This window comes from Phyllostomus hastatus, unplaced genomic scaffold (assembly GCF_019186645.2).
Source record: "Phyllostomus hastatus isolate PE091 unplaced genomic scaffold, TTU_PhHast_1.1 phas_contig_159, whole genome shotgun sequence".
NCBI lineage: Eukaryota > Metazoa > Chordata > Mammalia > Chiroptera > Phyllostomidae > Phyllostomus > Phyllostomus hastatus.
Window position 1 is genome coordinate 4,776,039 of NW_025333640.1, and position 20,420 is coordinate 4,796,458.

General features: G+C 58.7%; 2 protein-coding genes across 2 annotated transcripts; both read right to left on the reverse strand.

Annotated features, from left to right (window-relative positions):
• Window positions 1–103: 103 nt before the first annotated feature.
• Window positions 104–7,954, reverse strand: GRIN3B (glutamate ionotropic receptor NMDA type subunit 3B). Its single transcript, XM_045831366.1, has 9 exons — window positions 7,529–7,954; window positions 5,177–5,769; window positions 3,694–4,726; window positions 1,720–1,865; window positions 1,519–1,634; window positions 1,262–1,413; window positions 782–946; window positions 642–700; window positions 104–440 (listed from the first exon to the last, which is right to left on the reverse strand). The coding sequence occupies exons 1-9, from the start codon at window positions 7,952–7,954 to the stop codon at window positions 104–106; spliced, it is 3,027 nt and encodes a 1,008-aa protein (XP_045687322.1).
• A 1,559-nt stretch (window positions 7,955–9,513) lies between these two features.
• Window positions 9,514–18,097, reverse strand: WDR18 (WD repeat domain 18). Its single transcript, XM_045831549.1, has 10 exons — window positions 17,875–18,097; window positions 16,903–17,013; window positions 15,420–15,553; window positions 14,981–15,122; window positions 14,295–14,438; window positions 14,026–14,090; window positions 13,803–13,927; window positions 13,457–13,623; window positions 12,512–12,580; window positions 9,514–12,382 (listed from the first exon to the last, which is right to left on the reverse strand). The coding sequence occupies exons 1-10, from the start codon at window positions 18,082–18,084 to the stop codon at window positions 12,251–12,253; spliced, it is 1,299 nt and encodes a 432-aa protein (XP_045687505.1). The 5' UTR covers window positions 18,085–18,097; the 3' UTR covers window positions 9,514–12,250.
• Between the last annotated feature and the right edge of the window lie 2,323 nt (window positions 18,098–20,420).

Sequence of the window (20,420 nt, forward strand, 5' to 3'; positions counted from 1 at the left end):
GTGGGGTGTGGCCATCTTCTGCACAAGGGGTAGGTGGAGGCCTCAGCAGGAGAGGGGCCCCCAGCATTTCCTGCCTGACCTGGGGCAGGTGCAGTAGCCCCTCTCAGGTGCCGCTGGGGAGCTGGGCCAGGAGCTCCCTGCGCCGCATCAGTGCCTGGTGGAGCCTTGCATGTGCGCCCGCGATGTGCCGCTCCAGTTCCTCCAGCTCTCCTGGTCGTGGCGCCCCTGTGGGCAACGTGGTGGGTGGCTGGCCATTGGAGCAGAGCCAGACAGAACCCTTGGGTAGCCCAGCCCCCTCCACATTCGTGTCCACTGCTGATGCAGCAGGCTCCAGCAGGAAGCGCACACGACGCTCCCTCAGCGTGGTCTGGTGTATCCATGTCCAGTTGCCCCGACTTGCTGGGGCAGTTGGTGTGTCTTGTTGCTGCTTCTCCAGACCCCTGGGGACAGAATGGGTGGTGCTAGACTAGTGTTCCCTGAGACATGGATATGCCTGCTTTCCTTTGGGGTCAGGGTCCCTAAGTGGGCTGTGGGCGGTGGGAAACAGGGACTGACAAGTTCAGCTCGAGTGGGAGTGGGGCCTGCAGGTGTAAAGTGGCAGGCCTGAAGGCAGAGGTGGGAGCAACCCCAGAGCCCCTTACCTCGGCTCAGGCTCCTTCTGCTTGTCCAGTGGCTCTGTGTTGAGGGCGCGGTGGATTCTCTGTGAGCCAGACAGAGACTGGGTCGGGTTGGGTCGGTCTGGGAGGCTGGCCATGCCCGCCCACCCGCGCCATCTCCTCACCTGGCTTGTGTGCAGCCAGTACTGCAGCCTGTTTCCCCTCCGGATGCATGGTAGAGCCAGGCGGTAGAAGATGTGCTCCCCCAGGGAGCTGAGCAGGGCACTACCCAGGCCCAGGCAGAGCAGCACAAAGAGACCCGAGAAGTGGTAGATGCCCATCTGCAGGGTCTGCAAAGGGTGGGACACAGGCACAAGCCCTCGTGGTCATGGCAGACCCTTGGGGAGCCCTGCCCTGGGGGGAGCAGGTTGGGCCAGAGGGCTGGGGCAGTGCAGTTAGGTTGAGAAGCTAGGGCTCCATGTTCTAGAGCAAGGTTTGGAGCAGGAGAGGACACGAGCTGGGGTTTGTGGGGTGAATGGGAGCGCACAAAAGCAGACAAGTCCATGTCTTGCATGTAAGCTGGGGGTCGGCCACCTCAATTGAGGCCCACACAGGGTCAGGGCCCCAACACCTACCCCCACCCTGTGTCCCAGGCCCTGTCCCACCTCTGTGACAGCGAACACCCGTTTCCCACAAGGCACCATCTTGTACCACTTGTCATGCAGCAAGTCGATGAAGCCAGAAGACTTGTAGCGGCTGATGAACTCAGACAGGTTGGAGGTGAGTGGCGAGTTCTGAGGGAGTCCGATGCCGTAACCTGGAGAAAGCCAGGAATTAGGTTGGGACCAGGCCGGAGACAGTCCGGGGGCCCACAGTGCAGTGGTTCCCTGCTGCCCCAGGATCAGTGGTCTCAGCCCCTTACCCTCAATGGCAAAGGGCTTTCCCACAGTCAGCAGTTTGCAGTCGGCATCAATGGAGACCTCATAGTCCAGGAGTGCCTTGTCCATGATGAAAGCATTGAGCTTGGGGGGGTCGCTCCTGTGGGGATGTAGATGGGTGAGTTCCTGCCCAGGTGGCCCCCTCTCTGCCCTGCCCCTTACCCTGCCCCACGCTTGGACCTCACGTGAGCATGGCGACACCATGAGGTGTGGTGGGTACACTGTGTCTCCGCATGTGCCCGTGCATCTCGGGAAAGCTCTTCTTGATGTAGGCTTCCGCGCTGCTCTCCCACACAGTGCCGAAGTGGAAGCCCTGGGACGGGTGGTGCAGCTGCAGGCAGGCGACTGGTCAGTACCAGGCTGCCCCTGTGCCCTCACCCTGCTCCCCACCCACTGTTCTGGGTGCCAGCTCAGGCCCAGTGTTCTCAACCAGTGTCTTCCCTCCTGGATGACAGGGCCAGGTCATTTTCGGGGTGTGTGAGGGGGGATCCCAGGCACTGCAGGTACAGAACAGCATCCCTGACCCCACCTTGCAATGCCAAGAGCACCCTCAGTGTGATAATCACACATGCCCCCATGCATGGCCTAGTGTCCCCTGTGGGCAGAATTGCCCAATTGAAACTCACTGTTCTAAGTACCCAAATATCCATCTCCGTACAGACTTGGCCTCTGCCTACCCCCCTGCATCTTCCACGGCTCCCTGTCCTCCTCCTCCGATCCCATGTTCTGTCCTGCAAATCCTGTGGGGTCGGCTCTGCCTTCAGAACATCCACAGCCAGCCCACTGCTTGCCCACTGCTTACCCGCTCTGCAGCCCCCATCCAGGCCCACCACGCCCTCCACCATTCTTGATCTCAGCGCCACCATGGTCTGTGCAAACTCCTACTGAATGAGTGTGTGGCTGCTCCCCAGGGGACTGTAGCACCACCAAAAGCCACACCAGCTAGACTGAGCCTCCTAGCACTTTGTCATGGTGGACAGGGGAAACACTATCTCTGCTGTTCTCCGTGGCTGTTGAGCACTTGCATTTGAGTAACTTAATTTTTAAAGTGGTCACACCTGAATGGCAAGTGCATCACACAGCACAGTGTCCAGGTCTTGTTACCAGTTTACAAAGGACACAGGGACTGGGGAGCAGCGGAACAAGCTAAGCACCCCTCAGGGGACACAATCAGCATGATTCAAACAGTGAGAGACACTATGGGGTAAAAATAAACCCCAACAACTTCAACAAACACTGAGGGACAAAAGAAATGAGAAAAACAAAAGCTGAGAGCCAGCAGGTTTCTACCAACTGCAATGTGTGGGCGTTCAGGCTCCAGAGTCAAACTGCGGGGCCGGGGGGGGGGGGGTGCGGGGGGAGAACGGGGGAGACAACTGGGCAAGGGGGCCTTATGTATTATCAGCGAAAGGACACGAGGTCCGAGATTTGCTTCATCAGAACCCAGTGGCTGAGGTTGGTGATGGATGAAAGTGGCTGGCAGTTGATTTCGGAGCCAGGCAACGGGTTCGTGCATGTTCTTTGCTTCCCACTCAGGGATATTCAAAATGTTTATTAAAAAACGAAAACTGTAGAATGGGGCACACCCTTGCTCTGCCAAAAGCCCTCCAGGGCTCCCAGGAGAAGTTTCATCTCAGAGGCTCCTACCTATGCCCTCCAGCCCTGCGTGACCTGTCCCCTTTATTACCTCCTTGACCATCTGCTCCAGCCACAAGGGCCTCCTCATTGTTACTGCAACACCCCAACACCACCAGGCAAATTCCTGCCTCCAGGTCTTTGCACAGGAGCTGGGCCCTCTCCTCTCTGATGTCAGCATAAAAGTCCCTCACATGTCAACCCTTCCCAGAGGAATTCCTGACCCCCATTTGAGAAAACGTCCCTGCCATTATCCTTGTATCCCAACTCCGCCTTATTTTTGTCCCTGGCACTGTATCGCCATTTCACACACCATCTCTTTTGTTGATCTATCTTGATTCCTGCAATGAATCCCCCAGGGATGGGGATCTGTGCCTATTTTGTCCTAGCTAGGTCCCCAGTGCCTGGCACACCATAAGTCTCAATAAATGTTTGCACGAGTGGATGTTCACATGTGGCTGGGTCTTGGGACGAACAGCAAGCAACCTCCCAGCTCCAGCCCCCCCGCCCCCCCAGCTACCCACCTTGGGGTCATGAATCCCCGACAGCTCCTCAAAAGTCTTTTCCCCGACCATGACTGCAGCCAGGTTGGCCGTGTAGCTGGACAGCACCAGCAGGCAGAAGATGGCCCACAGGTTCATGAGCAGGCGCCCCGTGGGGCACTTGGGCGTCTTGCTGGACACTGTGCGCCCGAACAAGATGGCATAGCAGAGATTGAGGGCCGAAGAATAGGAGAAAACAGTGGTGCGGTTTCGGCCACGGGGCGTGAGACCATAGGGACTACGCCACTCATACAGCGTGAGGAAGAGCGCCGTGAGGTGCAGGGCAGCGAAGATGCCCAGCCACATGGACCAGTGCAGCGGCCACATGAAGGCACCAAGGGGTGAGGCCGTGTCCTGTGCTCTTACCATGATGCCCAGGCTGGTGGAGAAGAAGGGGCTGCTGAAGTCCACCACCTTCGAACGGGCTGAGTTGATGCTGAAGCTGGTGACTGCCATGTGGGCCCTGCCAGCCAGCAGGTCACCCACCAGGCCGGTCCAGCGGCCATCCCGCAGGGCGCCGTACTTGCCGTCGCCCACAATGTACAGCTCAAAGTCAAAGGGTGTGTCCTCTGCCAGGCGCTCCAGCAGGTCAATGCAGTAGCCGTAGCAACATTTGCGGAGAGCATGGGGCACTGAGCCATTGGCCAGGGAAGAAAATAGCGCATCCAGGGTGGCTGAGTCATTGGTACCAGGGGCCAGGCACAGCTGCCCTGCCGGGCACTGCCCGTCCTCATCCGGCTCTCGGGCAAACACAAATGGGTGCTCCACCAGCGTCACCACACGCAGCTTCGGCCGGGCTCGGGCACCCAGTGGGGGTGGGGGCTTCAAAGCAGCACCCCCTGGTTCCAACTTCAACCGTCCATCCCGCCAGCTGCCCAGCGTGGCCCAGGCTGGGGTGCCCAGTGGGTCCTGGCGCAGGCTCCACACCCGGAAGTGCCGGGACATGTGCACCTGGGAGGAGCTGCTCACCCACACTGGCCCCGTGCGGCCCTGGAAGGACGTGTTGCCCAGGAACCTGGCAGAAGGTGGGGAGCAGGCAGGTATCAGGCAGCAGGAGCACCCCCAGCAAAGCTCAGACCCTGCCCCCACCCCTCAGCGCACACTGGGGGCCACAGTGGATGCTGTTGTGTCCCCCCACACCAGATCTCTTTACCAGCAGGGGCCCAAAGTCAATGGCTGACCAGCCAGTTTGGACTCCCAGGAAGGGCCCCCTGGTTGTGAGGCACTGTCCACCCTCCAGAGCTGCCCAGCAGGCCTGCTCCATTCCTGCTGCTCCCAAAGTGCCAAGTGAGCCCCTCACCAGAATCCCTGTCTCAGGTTCTCCTTCCACCCAGACGGGGAAAAAGCTGCCCTCTCGTGAGGCCACAGTGCCTGGTATACAACAAGTGCACAATAATGTTGCCCCAGGCAGAGGTGCCTCCATGTGGAAACTGCACACCCTTTCCACAGCAGGGTCCCCACTCACCGTGCCAAGAGATGGCCTGAGGACTTGGGCTTGGTTGGCTGCAGGTCATTGCAGTTGATGGTGGCAGGGAGAAGGGTGAGCTCTGGCTGCACATGGGCTGCGCTGCCCAGTGCCCTTGCCACCAGCTCCACTGCATCGTGGATAGCAGCCTCCAACGGGGGCCGAGCCACCTCGCCCAGTGCCAGCAGCCCAGGTGGCAGGCCCTTTGTGGGCAGTGCCTCAGCGGGCAGTGGTGTGCCCAGAAGCCAGCGGGGTCCAGGGGGCCCAGCCTCCAGCACCTGACGGGCACGGGCCATGTCACAGCCAAGGAGCACAGCCACAGGTACCTGGGCTGAGCCCCCCGCCAGCGCCCCCAGCAAGGCAAGGCGGGTCTGCAACCCTGCAACACGGGTGTCCAGCCGGCTCAGGTCCAGTACAAGCTTTGGGGCCCTGCCAGCCTGTCTTGTCCAGAGGGCCACCAGGCCACCAGGGTCCCGCATGCGACAGAGCACCAGGCCAACGTCCTCCCAGGCGTGGGCCTGCAGCACAGACACCAGCACTTCAAGCAGCGTTTCCAGGGGACTGGCCCAGTCCAGCTGTAGGTGGAACGGGTTCTGGGAAGGGGGTGATCACAGTTAGGGCTGGTGACCACCACACCCTCCCCACCAGTAGATGTTCAGTAAGTAGATGATAACTGGACCTTGTACCTGCCTCCTCCCAGCCTACCCCTTCTCTGAACCTCTCTGCGGTTCCCCACAGCCATCGGCACAAAGCCCAGCCTCCCTGGTAGCAGACCACTTTGAGGATTTTTGCCTGTACCATTCCCGATCTGGAATACCTTTCTCCCTCCATTCCAGTCAACTCCTACAGTCTTCAAAACTCAGTGGCATTGCCCCCTCCTCTATTTAGATATCTGGAACCCTGGCTCTCCCAGCCTTGAACCCCTCCTTCACCGCAGTCTGACCTCACCTACACCTCTGCCTAGGAACCCCTCAAAGGCCCAAGACCAGGGATCCATGATAACAGGCTGGCTGATGCCCTCATGCTCTGAGACATGTCAGATTGCTTCTTTTTAGGACCCCATCACTGCCCCTGAGCCAGGCAACCCAGGGGCTGAGGGGTCCCTCTGTGCCCAGTGACTCCCAGAAAGTTCTCCTGGATTTGCTCCCTCCCTGTAAAGGAAGGGAGACTTTGCCAGATACTTAAGGTGGGCTGGATATTGCCTGCATGAGGACCGGGAGCCCAGTGCTGGTCTCTGCTACTCAGCCCCCTCAAAAGCCCGACAGTGCCAGCTGTAGGGTGCAGTTCTTGGAGAAGGCAGCAGAGGGCGCCACAGGCCTGGATTTGGGTCCTGAATCTCCCAAGTAGCGGAGGCAGGGGGACAGAAAAGGGGCCTCAACACAGTGACAGCGCGGTGATGACACCTCAGGCCTCTCCCAGGGTCAGGGTCTCTCCTCCCCGGGAGAAGGAAGGTCTGTGTGTGTGTGTGGAGGGGGGGGGGCGGCTTCAAGGTAGATTTGGAGGGAGGAAGCTCCCACCAGCCCCATGTTCTGTGTTGGGCCCCTGCCTGCTGGCCCTAGGAGGTTGGGGGACGGGTTCTTTCCCTGGGGCACAACAGGGTCCTCAGAGCCCTGCCTGTCACCCTTCTCTCCTCCTTATCTCATTGTCTGTTTTCGTCTCAAATCCGGACCTGGAGTGGGGTGGGGGTGGGGTGAATCTAGAAGAGAAAAAAATACTCCAAAAACGTGGAGAGGGTGAAAAAGAGGATGGATGGAGGGAGGGCTTTGGCGTGACAGAGTGACCTGGGGGTCCAAGAAGGGCGCTCCCCACTCAGAGAGCAAACAGGGAGCTCCGCTTTCCTTTCCCAGACCCGCGGTCCTGCGGGGTGGGAACCGGGAAGCACTCTCGTATTGAGAGGGAGCCGTTCGCAAGGAGTTGGATGGGTCCTGGGGCGGAAAGCGGGAAGGACCGCTGTGGCGGGACTCCACAGCCAAGGCCCAGGGAAGGCGTCTGCACCGGAGTACCGCGCCCCAAACGGGGCACCCTGAGGGTTCCGCCATTCGGGGTCCCCAGGCATCCCGCGGGGGTTCCGGATCCGCGGGGTCTGGGCTCTAGGTCCCTGAGCCCCTGGGCTCCTGCCTCCGGTTCCCGTGCTCTGGGAGCATCTGGAGTCCTGGGACCTAGGTCCTGTGAACCCCGGGGCCTCTATCATCTGGACTCCTGGGCATCCCCGGGGCTCCCTCATCCGAGGTCTAGAAGTCCGTTCCCGTGCGCCCCAGGGACTCCAGGTTCCCGCATCCCAGGGTCGTCCCAGGGCCTCCCTGATCCGCACCCCTGATCCCCGCACGTCCTGACTTCCACCTTCGCGCGTACCGGGGCGCCGAGGGGCGCGCGCGCCTCCAGCCGCAGCAGGCTGAGCACCGGGGTCTTGGTGGCAGCTGCCAGGAAGTGCAGCTGCAGCAGCTCCGGCCGCGCCTCGGGGAAGGCGAGCACGGCAACCACGCCCGGCGCCGCCAGTGTCTGACACAAGCCACGGGCCAGCGAGGCGGGGTCGCGGGCGGGGGTCGTGGTGGCCACCAGCTCCAAGCTCAGGTTGTGCGGTAGCTGCGATGCCAGGGCAGCCCCGGCTAGGGCGGCGCGGGCGCGGGCACGGGCTGCGGGCGCGCGGGGTAGGAGGGCGCCTAAGCGTACGGAGCCCCCTAGGCGCGCCAGGACGCCACAGGGCTGTGGGTGGCCACCGGCGGGCAGGGGCCCAAGTGCCAGCACCAGGCCGAGCCACAGCGCCCGCACAAACTCCATCCCAAAGTTATCGGCAGGTGCCGTGGCACAAAACCGCGGGTGCCACGCGCAGGAGGCGGGATCCCGCCCGCCCAAGCCACACCCTCCCCGCCCTCCTGGGTAGGCGCATCCCTCCCTGGCTGGCTCCACCGTCCTTGAGTCCGCCCTCGCCACGTCCAGCCCCCAGCCCCCAATGCCAGCGACCCACTAGAGAAGAGTGCGACCCACCGCTCAGGACGGGAAACAAAGGCCCCAGCGGTCACACTGCACGGGGACTGAACATAACCACTGCTCTCCCTCTTTCTGTGCCAGGGAGGAAACTGAGGCTTGCTACCAGGGAGGGGTTTGGGTCAAAAAAAGCCCCTACACTCACTCCTGTTGCACTCCAGGATCCCCTCTCCAGCCTGGAAATGTGGTCATTGTTCAGTCAGGGAAACTGAGGCCCAGGAGGAGTCAGGATGTGCCTCGGTGTTCACACAGCAGCACCTCCCACCCCCATGAGTGTGCTCTAATGTCGTGTGCACTCTGGGGAAACTGAGACAGATCTCCTGTCCTCTACCTGTGGGCAGGCAACTGAAACCAGAGAATTCCTCTTCACCCTTCAAGACCCAGTGCCGAATGCCACTGCTCTAAAAAAATGTCCCCTGCTTGTCACCCAGAAAGGAGCAGAACACCCCCGCCCCCCAGCTTTTGAGCCCGTTCTGTCCACTGTGACTCCATCACACATTGCCATCTCATTGCTTGTGACTGCTGCGACACCGACACTTGGTGACATCACCATCCACTGCTCCAGAACTTTCTATAGCTCCCTTCCATCTTCCAATCCCCAAAGCTTCCTGTGTTCTCTGGGCCTCCCCACCTTAAATGACCCTGGGTCCTTGTGGCCCTGGCACACGGCCGCCGGCGCTCAGTAAATGCTGGCTGGATCAGGGCCAGCAGCACCCAGCATGCTCTCTCCTGTGCTCACCAGGGCAGGTGTGGGTAACAGGCTGAGATAATGCGGTTGTCTCCCAGACCCCCCCACCCCCGCCCCACCACGTGCAGGGTAGTCTCCTGGCATGGAACATTCCAGATCTAATGAATAAACCTCCACTTGGCTTATTTTTTTCACACAAAAACAAATCCTTTTGGAGCCAGCGTTAGAAGGGCAGTAAGAACCGAGATTTGAGACGACTGTAATGAGGGCTGAGTTCTGGGTGACAAGGCAGCTCCCTCACCCTTTCACTGGCCAGGTCCCTCAGGACAAGGAGAATCCCCAGGGGGCCTGGATTCTGGCCCACTCCCTGTCAGAGACTGGTCATGCCAGGGGGCTCCCCACCTGCACTGACCCTGGGTGGGGCTCCCAGTTAGTGCCCCCAGGGTCTGCCGGTCCCTCTGACGGCAGGGGCCTCAGAAACAGAAACCCAGGGGCCCCGGAAACAGAAATGGAGGCACTTCCACCGTTGATCAGGCCCCCAGGCAGTCAACACACACCTTTTGTGACTGGCTCATCACTGAGCATGTCCCCGAGGGTCAACCATGTTGCAGCAGGTGTCAGAATGTCCTTCGTTTAAAAAAAAAAAAATCCTCACCCAAGAACGTTTGACTTTTTAAAAAATACATTTTATTTGTAAAGAGAGGGGAAGGGAGGGAAACACTGACTGCCTCACAAGCCCCCAAATGGGGGGCCCAGCCGGCAACCCAGGCGTGTGCCCCGACTGGGAACTGAACAGCGAGATTTCAATTTTGGGGAGGACGCCCAACCCACTGAGCCACACCATTTGGGGTGGATAGGATTTGATTTTACTTATTTAAGGGATTCGTTTGACTTTAGAGAAAAACATCATTGTGAAATGTCCAAAATCCACTGGTTACCTCGCACACAGGCCCAGTTGGGGATGGAACCCGCAATCAGGTATGTGCGTCCGCTGGCAGGTACGGGTGCTCCCGCCTCCCGGCCGTGGTGACCATGGGTGTGCACACCTCGAGTGCCTACTCTCAGGTCTTTGGGGTGTCCATCCACCTGGAAGTGGGACTGCGGGGTCATATGGCGACTTCCAGTTTTAGAGGAACCACTAGACTATTTGCCACAGCAGCTGCCCCACCCCACCCACCGTGCAGAAGAAGGGTTGTCTCTCCACCTACTCAGGGACACTTGTTTTTAGAACAGTAGTCCTGAGGGCGTGAAGTGGCACCTCACTGTAGTGTACACCAACTCCACCAGCACGCCGAGGTCGCTGGTGAACACTGGACGCTGTTGGCACGTCCCCCGGCAACAATGGCCTAGGCTGTGGGGTCAATGGTGCTGAGGAAGTGTGTACAGCAATTCTCACAGACCAGACAGACGATCAAGAGCACCATTCACTACATGCAATGCACCCGTCACACTAGCTGGGCACAAGCTCCCCAAGGTTCCTCGCAGGCTCTGCAAATGCAGGAGAATGCTCCTTTAACAGGTAAGGAAACCGTGGTGGAGCCAGGCACGGCTTATCCAGGCAGTGGTTTCAGGCCAGACCGAGGTCAGGTCCACCCTCACCACTCATGTCGTCTGAAAGGCGTGTGGCAGGCTGGCCAACCCCCTTCCTCCAGGCCTCCCCATGGCGGCCTGCAGAGGAGGGCCACCTTCCAGGGCTGCACTGGACAGGTGGCATGGACAGAGTTGTTATGAAGGCCACCTGCTTGTTGATGTTCCCCCTCCCAGCCCGTGACAAGCTACCTACAGGGTGGGCAGGCACCGCAACCCACCAGGCCCAAGTCAGAATATGGGGACAGCCCCAGGGGGCACGGACCCCGCCTTCTCTGCCCAGGGCACTCCAGCAGTTGAAGGTTCAGTATGGTGTGTGTCTGTCTTTGGCCTTGGAAATATATGTGGGGTGAGGGACAGTGGGAACAGCACCCCCAACTCGGAAAAATCCAGACCCAAAGGAGGCTGCCAGCCAGAAGCTGGTACTGTCAGCACATGGCAACCTGCCAGCCCTGTCTGGGACGGACCAGACGCAGACATGGGCAGCAGTACCAAGATCAGAACTAGGTCCAAGTCTCCTATGGAGCCAACAGCAGAGGGTATGGAGGGCTGGCGGTTTGTGTGGCCAGGCAGAGGTGGCCTGACCAGGATCAGGACCAGAGGGCGGCAGCCCTGGCAGATGAGGGACCCTCAGGAAGCCTGAGCCCATCTTCTGGCCCCACCTCCACCTCCTGGAACCGCTGCACAAGTTCCATGCCCCCAACTTTGCTGCCTGGCTGCTACAGACCCCACTGTGTGCGTGTGGGACCATGACGTGCCCCCACCAATCAGGTGGACCCCCTTCCTGGCACAGACCGGATAGTCCCAAGTATCAACCTGTCCAAGCTCCCTGGGCAGGGGAGGAGGGAGGACAAGGGCCATAGGGCTGGAGGCTGGGCCCAGTCCCATTCCTGGGCACCCTGCTGCAGCGTGTGGCTGGGCCACCAGCTTGCAAGGACAGAGAGCCCCAGGGACAGAGAAATCCAATTAGCCTAAAAGCATGATCTCAGTGCTGGCTGCTGGCTCACAGCTTCAGTTATGAAGACATCTGATAAATTATGTGGGTTCTCAGGATCATTAAGCAGGACTGTCAATGGTGGTTAGCTTTCTGGAAGGTTCTGACGGCAGCCTTGGGGCCCACATTTCTGGGCTGGCCTGCAGGTGATGACTGGCCTGGCAGTGTCCCCAAAGCAGTGGAGACACCTGGCAACTCTTGGGCCCTTGACACTGACAAAAATATCCTGGTCAAGGGGCCCTGGCCACCTGTCCCTCCAGGGGACCCTGGCCCAGAACTGGCTGCTACCTGAGCCCTTGCCTCAACTAAGGTTAGGGGGACCCTTGGTGGTCATTAGGATGTGACCAGTATGACGACACTGCTCTCCCTAAATCACTACCTGCAGCTGAGGCTGCCTTCCCACCCCCCTTTCCATCACAGGAGGCGGGGACTTCAGGGTCATGCAAAGGCACTGGGGTGACAAACGAGCATGAGAACAATTTGGGAATCACAGCTTCCCAACACTAGGTTTTGACTAAGTCAGACCTGATGGCCCATGTCGAGGGTCCCAGAGTCCAGCCTGAGTCCTGGAATAGCCCTCAGTACATACGGAGGACTGAGGACGACAGGGTTTTAGGTCTTTTTGTTAAAAACTGAACAGCACCAACTGGACACAACAGACACCGGTGGGTCATCACAGACAAAATGACCCCTCACGCAGGTTAACAGTCCAGGGGAAGGAGAGCTGGGGACATGTGGTGGTCCAGGGGCATCGGCCCAACAGCCCCAGGGAGGCCAGCCCTGACGGCCTGTCCGTGGGCGGTGGCCTGGGTCCCCGCACTCACTTGGCAGGCCGGGTGATCATGCGGGTGGAGAAGTCAAACAGGTCACGGTTGATCTTGCGCAGGTTTTGCACCTCGTCTTCTAATTCCGTGATTCGGATTCGCAGCTGGTCCTGGCCGCCCAGCACGTTCTGGGGAGGAGTGGGGCCTCAGGGCGGAGGGACCTCTTACATCCCACAGAGGGGGGCCGATCTTCTCCCCAGTTAACAGCCCTTCAACCCCACACCCCCAGACCTGGCCTTCTCCACAGGCGCACCTACCTTTTCCATAGTGCTGCACATGACCCTGTGCAGCCGCTCCGCTCGCTCCAGGTAGCTGGGCTCTGAGCCCTGCAAAGGGAGGGGCTGCCTCAGCGACCTCAGGGCTCACCCCAATGCTGAGAAGGGTGACGCCTCTGTGGGAGGCTGCATCTTCAACCCCACACCTGGCAGGAAGTAATGTGACTGGCCTCCTCTTACCTGCTTCCTGCTGCAGGACTGTGCCCAACGAGGCACAGGGGATGAGGACGCTCAAGGCCACACCACAAATGTGGGACTGCAGCCACACTTGGGGGGACATGCAGAAACCAGGGCCAAGAGGGCTCCAGGAAAGAACCAGCCAGCACATGGGCAGTACCCGCCTGCCCATCTAGACGGATGGACACTGCTGCAGAGGAGAGGCTGTCCACCTCCTGCTAGATGCAGTCCAGGCATGCTGTCCTGGCTGGCAGGCAGACAGGCAGGCACTTGGCCCTGACATCCATCATGATGTCTGAATGAGGGGCCTGGACGCCCCTCTGGGGCTCATGTGAGTCCAGGGAATGGAAACAGTGGGTAGAGGCAGAAGGACCACACCCAGAGCAGCAATGCCAGGGCCTGCCAAGTACATGCAGACCTCTGCAGCAGAGTCCCTGGAGGGTGCCAGGGAAGTGCATGCTGCCTACTGCCCTGCTGGAGAAGGTACTGGACACAGTGCCTTTGGGCATGCTTGTTTGCTTGTCTGGGAATGCATGCTGGTGTGTGGCCTGCTTCTACTGTGGAAGGTGCTTTCTGGGGTCAGGTGCTAGCTACCAGGCTGGGCTCAACCATGTGGTCAGGGGAGCCTCCTCACTGAGGGAATGCGTCGAGGGCCCTCTAAGGGACTCTGGCCAGGACCCAGGCCCAGAGGAGATAGAGAGCCGTACTGCAGAGGCAGAGCTGGGGCAGGTGACCTGCTGCAGCAAGTACCTGCTGGTGGAGGCCCAGGCGCAGCGTCAGGCCCCCGCGGTGCTGCTCGTCCCCATGCTCAGCGCCCAGCAGGTGTTTGTTGAAGTGTGGCAAGGGCAGGCTGGGCCTGAAGTCAGAGCTCAGCATGCTGACTGGCGCCAGCATAATGAAGGCATTGGTCACAGGGCCTGCAGCAGGGCAGGAGGCTGGTCAGGAGCCACCTTGGCCAGGCCTGGGCCATGGCTCCCACACCCTCCACTCCTTGAACCTGCCCTCCTCCCAGCACCTGGCCAAGTGACCAGAGTGTAGACAAACAGGCAAAGCCACACAACTTACAACCCTCTTGGTCTTCTGCCCCCAGGCCCACCTTTCAGGGTCACCGTCCTGATGCACTGCTTGCTTTGGATGTCCCAGAGGCGCACGGTCTCGTCATGTGAGCCAGAGAGCAGCACACTGCTGTCAGTAGACACTGACAAGCATGTCACCTGGTTCCTGGGGACACAGGTCTGAGAAAGGGTGGTGCAAATGATCCCAAACCCCAGGAGCACGAGAACAGGGCCCCTCCCCAGCTACCAGTCTGGTCCTTGCACCTGTGGCCTTTGAACACCTTCCCGCTGTCTTGTTCTGGCTGGAAGCTCTTCTCTCTCTGTCCAGGCTGTGGAGGCGGAGGGACCAGTAAGCAGAGGAACACAACTGTGCCTCAGCCATGGGGGCCCCAGGGCACTGAGGTGATGGGCAGGGGCAGAGCCGGCTCGGCTCGAGGACCTGGATCAGGGGAGATGGATGGTTCCAGGGCCTTTGGAGGATGAACCCCCCCACATCCCACTGTCCCCTCAGCCTCCAACCACCCACCACTCACCCAGGTGCAGAGATCGACCTGGAAGATGGAGCCTTCACTGCCACCGCAGAACATGTGATGCTCAGCCAGGTCCATGGTCACGGCCATAATGCCCACATCAAAGAGCACGGAGAGCAGCAGCTCCCCTGAGGAGATCTCCCACAGCTGGGGGCAGGCAGAGTACGGGATGGGGGCTCCACACACACTGGGGTGCCAGTGCTGCAGGGGTGCTTGTCCGAGGGCCAGAAAGCCCTACCTGGGAGACTCCAGACCCCACGGAACCTCAGACAGGTGCTATCACTCGGGGTTCTTGGGGCTGGGGTGCTTGGGACACTCCCTGAGACAGAGCTTAGGTTCTCATGCCCAGGACCCCTCATTACCCCACTGTAGCTATTGTCATCCCTGGATTCTGCAGCCCCCACCACCAAGGATAAAGACCCAAGGGCCAGGCGCCCACAAATCCCTGAGCCTTGGCCAGGGAGCCATCAGGTATGGGTGGCCAAGTGGGAATTTCTGAGCCAACATGGGCCTAGACCATCTGCCCTCTGGATGTCCTTGTGTCCAGAAGCACTGGGGGAATTAAGAGCTGTCTAGAGCCGCCAGCCTGGGGGAGCAGGTGATTCACTGACTCACATCATCCAAGAACCTGCCAGCCACCTGAACCCCACTCATAGATCCACTGGGGGAGGGCAGGTGGTCCGTCCTACCTTCACTGTCTGGTCTAGCGAGGCTGTGGCCACCCTGGCTAGGGGACCCCCAAAGCCACAGTGCAGGTCTGTGATGGGAAGGGTGTGGCGGGACCAGACATGCCGGGGGGCTGGGGTCCTGGAGGAATCCATCTGCAGCACACTGCAGGAGAAGTGGATTCAGGGGGAGGGCTGCCCCCTGATGCCCCCACCCACCTCCATGTGGCCACTGGGTCCATCCCACTGGCAGAACATTCTCAGGCGGCTCCCTTTGGTTGCTAGACAAACCAGTCACCCTTGTCCTCCTCACACTGGCCCACCGACTTGCAGGCCCCAGCCCTTTCCTGCGCCAGGACTTCAGCACGGCCTCCTGCGGAGTGGGCCCCTTGCCCTCAGTGCTGAGGCCTCACCTGGATGAGGCCACAGAGTGGGTACAGGCCCAAGAGGGTCCGGGTGCTACCTGCACAGGCTCCACACTAGCACCAGGCAGTCCTTGCCACCCGAGAGGAAGTGGCTGCTGTCCCCTGTGAACTGCAAGCAGGAGATGTCCTGGTAGTGGCGGCTCAGGATGACCAGGAGGTTCCCTGTGGAGACCTGGGGAAAGCGGGGCAGGTGTGGGTCAGGTGAGGAAATGAGGTGCAGCACCTGGCCCCCAGTTGCCAGGCCACAGGGGTACACTGAAGAGACAGTCCTCCCAGGCCCAGGGAGACGGGTGGTGTGACTGCAGCCCCAGGGCAGGTGTGGGTGAGAGTGTCCAGGCTGGTGAGGGAGCAGGGCCGTTTGGGAGCAGCCAGACCCACGACCAGCAGCAGGTGGCTCCCCATGGGATTCTGTCCCAGCAGGAAGTCATAGTCTTCCAGATTGGCTGTGAGGGGCTTCCAATGCAGCCATGCCACTTGGTGTAGCAGGAGGGACTGGGGGTGGGGGCACCTCTTGCTGTGAAACCTGGGCAAAGGGAGACCCAAACCAGCAGAAAGCTGATCAGTCTGATCTACCGAAGAGGGAGGGGCCTGGTGGCAGGGAGAGGTGAGCCCACAATACAACACCTGGGAAGGGCCGTGGCATGGGAGGAGGAGAACAGAGATGATACTGTAGGTTAAACCATGTCCCTCACAATACATGTCCTAATCCCCGGAACCTGTGACCTTACTTAAACATGAAAGCTTTGCAGGTGTAATCAGTTCAGGTGAGATCCAAGTAGAGCAGGGTGGCCCCAAATCTAACAAGGGGGAAATGTGGACAGACATAGACTTGTTCACCCTGGAGACCCACTCTAAGGATTTCTAGCCTCTACCACCCACTCAGGGGGCAAGGGGGAAGGTCAACAGTGGTAGCTATGGCAGTCAGTTCAGCCCTAACTGAAAGCCCTCAGCCTGGGCTCTTGCTTTGGTTGTCCTTGAGTGGCGTCCCCTCGTGGCCAAAGCTCACACCCATCAGGAATTCTCCAAGAGAATGAGGGGGCCAGAGCCAGACAGCAACCACAAGAGCCAAAAGTGCTAGGACTGGATCCCTAAGATGAAGGCCATCAGGCTGAAGGCCCCTGGTTTATACCACGTCCCCTGCACCAGGCTGACAGCAATCAGAGCAAGGATTTCTCCCATGAGAGACAATCTGAGAAGTCCCTTCCTGCCTCAGTTTCCCATCTTGTGCCTGAACAACTAACTGATCCCTTGTTTCAAAATCAGAACTAAGATTTAAAACTGCCAGGATGAGATAACAAAGCCTCTCCCATTCCATCGAGGACTCAGTTCCCTTGCCAAGCCTGTTTTGTTGGTTAAGATCAAGGTCAGGCAGGACTGAGGTGTTTACACCCACCTCCTATCCCCAAATCCTACAACGTCTGTGCAGGAAGTGAGGTGAGTCTCCCTTCAAGCAACCAACTGTTGATGGTCTAAGTCAGTGGTCCACAGGCCAAGCTCCATGACCCTGGCTCTGACGCTCACCTCCCACAGGTATATGCTCTCTGCAATCCCTGCCAGCAAGTAGAGGCCATTGGGTGACGTGGTCAGACAGGTGACAGGCCCAGGGCACATGATCTTCTGCTGCAGCTGGTCCTACAGGAACATAAGAAGTCTCTGAGCTTCACGCAGAGCTCAGGAGCCAGGGAGCAGTGAGGAGAATGGGTGGGGGTACCCAGGCAGCTGGTAAATCCAAGAAAACCAGAAAGACTGGGAACAGGGGTGGTTTGAGCAAATCCACAGTTCAGCAAAGAAGTGTTTGCTCCAGCCCAGGCTTTGCAGGTTGGAGGTATAGACCTCCAAATCCTTGGATAAAAGCAGGATGGTGCTCCTATAGGCCTGGGCGTGGGTGTGGGTGAGGCACAGAGAGCAGTGAGGCTAGAGAGCCCGTTCCCTAATCTTACTTCTTTAAGGTCCCACCTGCGACTGTGAGCCTCAGTTTCCAAATCTCTAAAATGGGAAAACATGAGTTCTGTGTGGCCCACACCGGGCAAAGCCAGAGCACAGGGCTTGCCCCAGGAGTTGTCATCTGATAGAAAGGGGCTGCAAGCAGCTGCAGGAAACGCATTTTGAGGATGGTGAAAGAGACACCACGGACTCTAAAAAAGTAAACACAGTGTCCTTTTTTTGAAAAATAAGTTCTCTGAGCTACCCTTTCAGGGGGTTCACCAGGCCTCAGACCTTCACCTTTCCAGCTTACGAGACCCACGGAACCGTAACTGCAAACTCTCCCTTTACATCTCGCGCCCGTTTATGCGCAGCTCCCTTTAGCTGCCCGCTACCTCCCCACCCTTTCATGTGCTCATGCTCCTGGCCCGCTGGCCCAGGGATCCGCCCCAGAGCGCGCAGAGCACCCTGAGACTTCTTCACCCCGAGTCAGGGTGTGTGCAGCCCCCGCTAACCCCAGTCTCGCGCGCGCCCCACACATCCCCTTGTCTCGAGCGTGCGCCGCCGCACCTTCCGCTGCAGCTCCCAGGCGCTGATGTAGTTCTTGCCCAGCTGCGCCGCAAGCAAGTACTCGCCATTGAGCAGCGCCAGGCCATGGGGCCCAGCCTGGCCGCCGCGGTACGTGAGCAGGTTAGCACCCGAGTGCAGCTCCCACACGATGCAACTCCACAACTGGGCAGACGAATCAGTACACACAGCCACCTCCATGGGCGCCGCCATCTTACTCTCCCACCGCCCCGGAAATTCGTCATCACCAGCGAGACTTGGGCGGCTGCACCGCACGGGCTAGAGCGGCACTCAGGTGGCCCCGCCCCTTAGAGGGGCCGGCTCTCCGGAGCGCAGCTACTTTGGGGAGCGCGCTTCCTTATGAGTTTAAGTCCTCCCTCCCAACCTTCCCTCGACTCCGCTGAGCTTCACCGGGCGTCCCGCCTGGTCAAAAGTCTTGGAAGGAGGCCTCTTGCAAAAGTATATGAAATATAAATCAAGGCCTAGAGTCTTCTGCGAGCAGTTAGCTTCAGAGCCTGGAAGTCTAGCTTAGCTATTTAAGCTCGGTGGTTTTGGCAAAGTGACTCAAGCTCTCAGACTCTTTTTTTTTTCTTTTTCTTTTTTTTAATACGCAAATAATGAAGGACCGCCCTCACAGACGTGAAATACAGACTACGTGCCTGACATTACATATCTAGTTAGCACTCAATGCGATGTAATTAAGTCATACGAATCCACCGTCAGCCTCCCCATGGACCCTCTTGGTGGCCACAAAATACACATTTTTATTTCATGAACTTGGCTCAGGCCAAACAAGTCGAAAGCGCACGCTTAACTGAAGGTCACAGCTGCTGCCCTGGCCACATCTAAAAACAATGTCAGCTGCTGTTCTGGCTACATCGAAAAACAATGTACTTTATTTTTTAAATATTTATTGATTTTAGAGAGAGGAGGAGGAGAGAAAAACATTGCTTTGTTGTTCCACTTATTTATACATTCATTGGTTACTTCTTGTACTTACCCTGACTGGGATGGAGCCCTCAACCTGGGCGTATGGTGCTCTAACCACCCGCCTACCGGTCAGGGGAAAACTGCACTTTAAAATGTGGAATTAGTTGCCAACCTTTGAAAGGGGAGAAATCACTTAAAAGTCGAAGTCTCCAGCCGGAGAGGTTTGTCAGTCCTGGGAGGTGTGTCCACAAGCAACACCGAGGGTGCCCAATGCGGCGTACCTGCCACCCAGTCCAGAGCACCGCCCCCAAGCCGCTGAAAGCGGAGCCCAGAACGTGAGGATCCGCAGTCCCAGCCTCGGCCGCCAGGTGGCAATCGGGAGCCACCTACGGGGAGGCGGAGTGTGGGGCCGCTCCCAGCCCTGGGGTCACAGTACGAAACAGTTACTGGGATGAAGGGTCTGGAGGAGGGGCTTCCAGGAAGAGGTATCCTTTGAGCAGGGTACTAACAACTTGAAGAGAAAGAGGGGCTGAAGTAGTGCCAAGGCCCTAAGGCTAGACCCTAGAGGGGGCACTGGGCTATTCAGGGACTTCTGGGCAGTGGGGAGCCTGGATTTAATTTTATCCTGGGGGAGGGAGGACTTTCATAAGTTGCAGGTCCCAACCCGTAGCACCTGCTAAATGGGGAAACTGAGGCAGGAACCACTTAGTCCAAAGACACATTGCAACTAGAACCAGGTGTTTCTGATTTCCGCCACCGGAACCAGATGATGCCCCCAGGTTCCTCAAATGCTTGTACTGTGAATAATTGAACCGAGATATCTTGAATGCTAATTTACACTTTTCAAACACCAAAACAAACAAAAAAATTTTTTAAAGAGATGGGGAGAGAGAGCAAAATGTTGATTTGTTGTTTCACTTATTTGTTGGTGGCTTCTTGAATGTGCCCTGACCAGGGATTGACCAGGCGACCTTGGTGTATTGGGACAACGCTCTTGAGCTAGCGGACCAAGAAATCGTTTAGGCTTTTCCCAAAACAAATCTTTCTTTGATAGCTGAAGTCCGGCCCACTGCAGAATCTGGGGGTGGGCCTAGGTGACCATTCTAAATTCCAAGTCAGGGCTTGAAACGGGCACTTCTGAGCCCTGGGGCAAGTCATCACACAGCTCTGGGCCTGTTCCCCCATGTACAAAGTGCGGGTTTCTCAGAGCTATGGGATCTGCGTCCTCATCTTGGGAAGACTAGCCTGGAAGTTTCTGAACTCCGGATACAGGGGTGGGCCCAGCAGGTGTGGTTTGCAGGGGACCAATTGTACCAAGAGGGGTAAGGGGCTCTGATGATGGATGTTCAGGCAGGAACAGGCCCAGGCAGGGCCTCAGGGCAGGGCTGCTGGATTGCAATCAGGCCCCTCACAGGCCTCTCCCTCCTTTCCTCCCCTCCTCCCTTCCCTGGGGACCCAGTAGGCCAGGCTGCTGTCAGGTCAGAGGTCACCCCACCCCCAGCCCAGTTCCCGGAATGAGGACAGACCAGTTGTGTCAGAAGAGCAGGACAAAAGCCACACTTTGGGGGCCTCCAGACCACCCAGTCACCAGACCTCCTTGGTGCCAGACAGGCTCTGCC

Coding starts and splice junctions, on each gene's coding strand:
- WDR18 (XM_045831549.1), bottom strand. CDS start 18,084: ATGGCGGCGCCCATGGAGGTGGCTGTGTGTACTGATTCGTCTGCCCAG. Junction 15,554..16,902: donor AGAGCATATACCTGTGGGAG/GTGAGCGTCAGA, acceptor CGCTTTCCCCAG/GTCTCCACAGGGAACCTCCT. Junction 12,383..12,511: donor TGTGCAGCACTATGGAAAAG/GTAGGTGCGCCT, acceptor ACTCCTCCCCAG/AACGTGCTGGGCGGCCAGGA.
- GRIN3B (XM_045831366.1), bottom strand. CDS start 7,954: ATGGAGTTTGTGCGGGCGCTGTGGCTCGGCCTGGTGCTGGCACTTGGG. Junction 1,866..3,693: donor CGGGGATTCATGACCCCAAG/GTGGGTAGCTGG, acceptor GCCTGCCTGCAG/CTGCACCACCCGTCCCAGGG. Junction 441..641: donor CAGAAGGAGCCTGAGCCGAG/GTAAGGGGCTCT, acceptor TTCTGTCCCCAG/GGGTCTGGAGAAGCAGCAAC.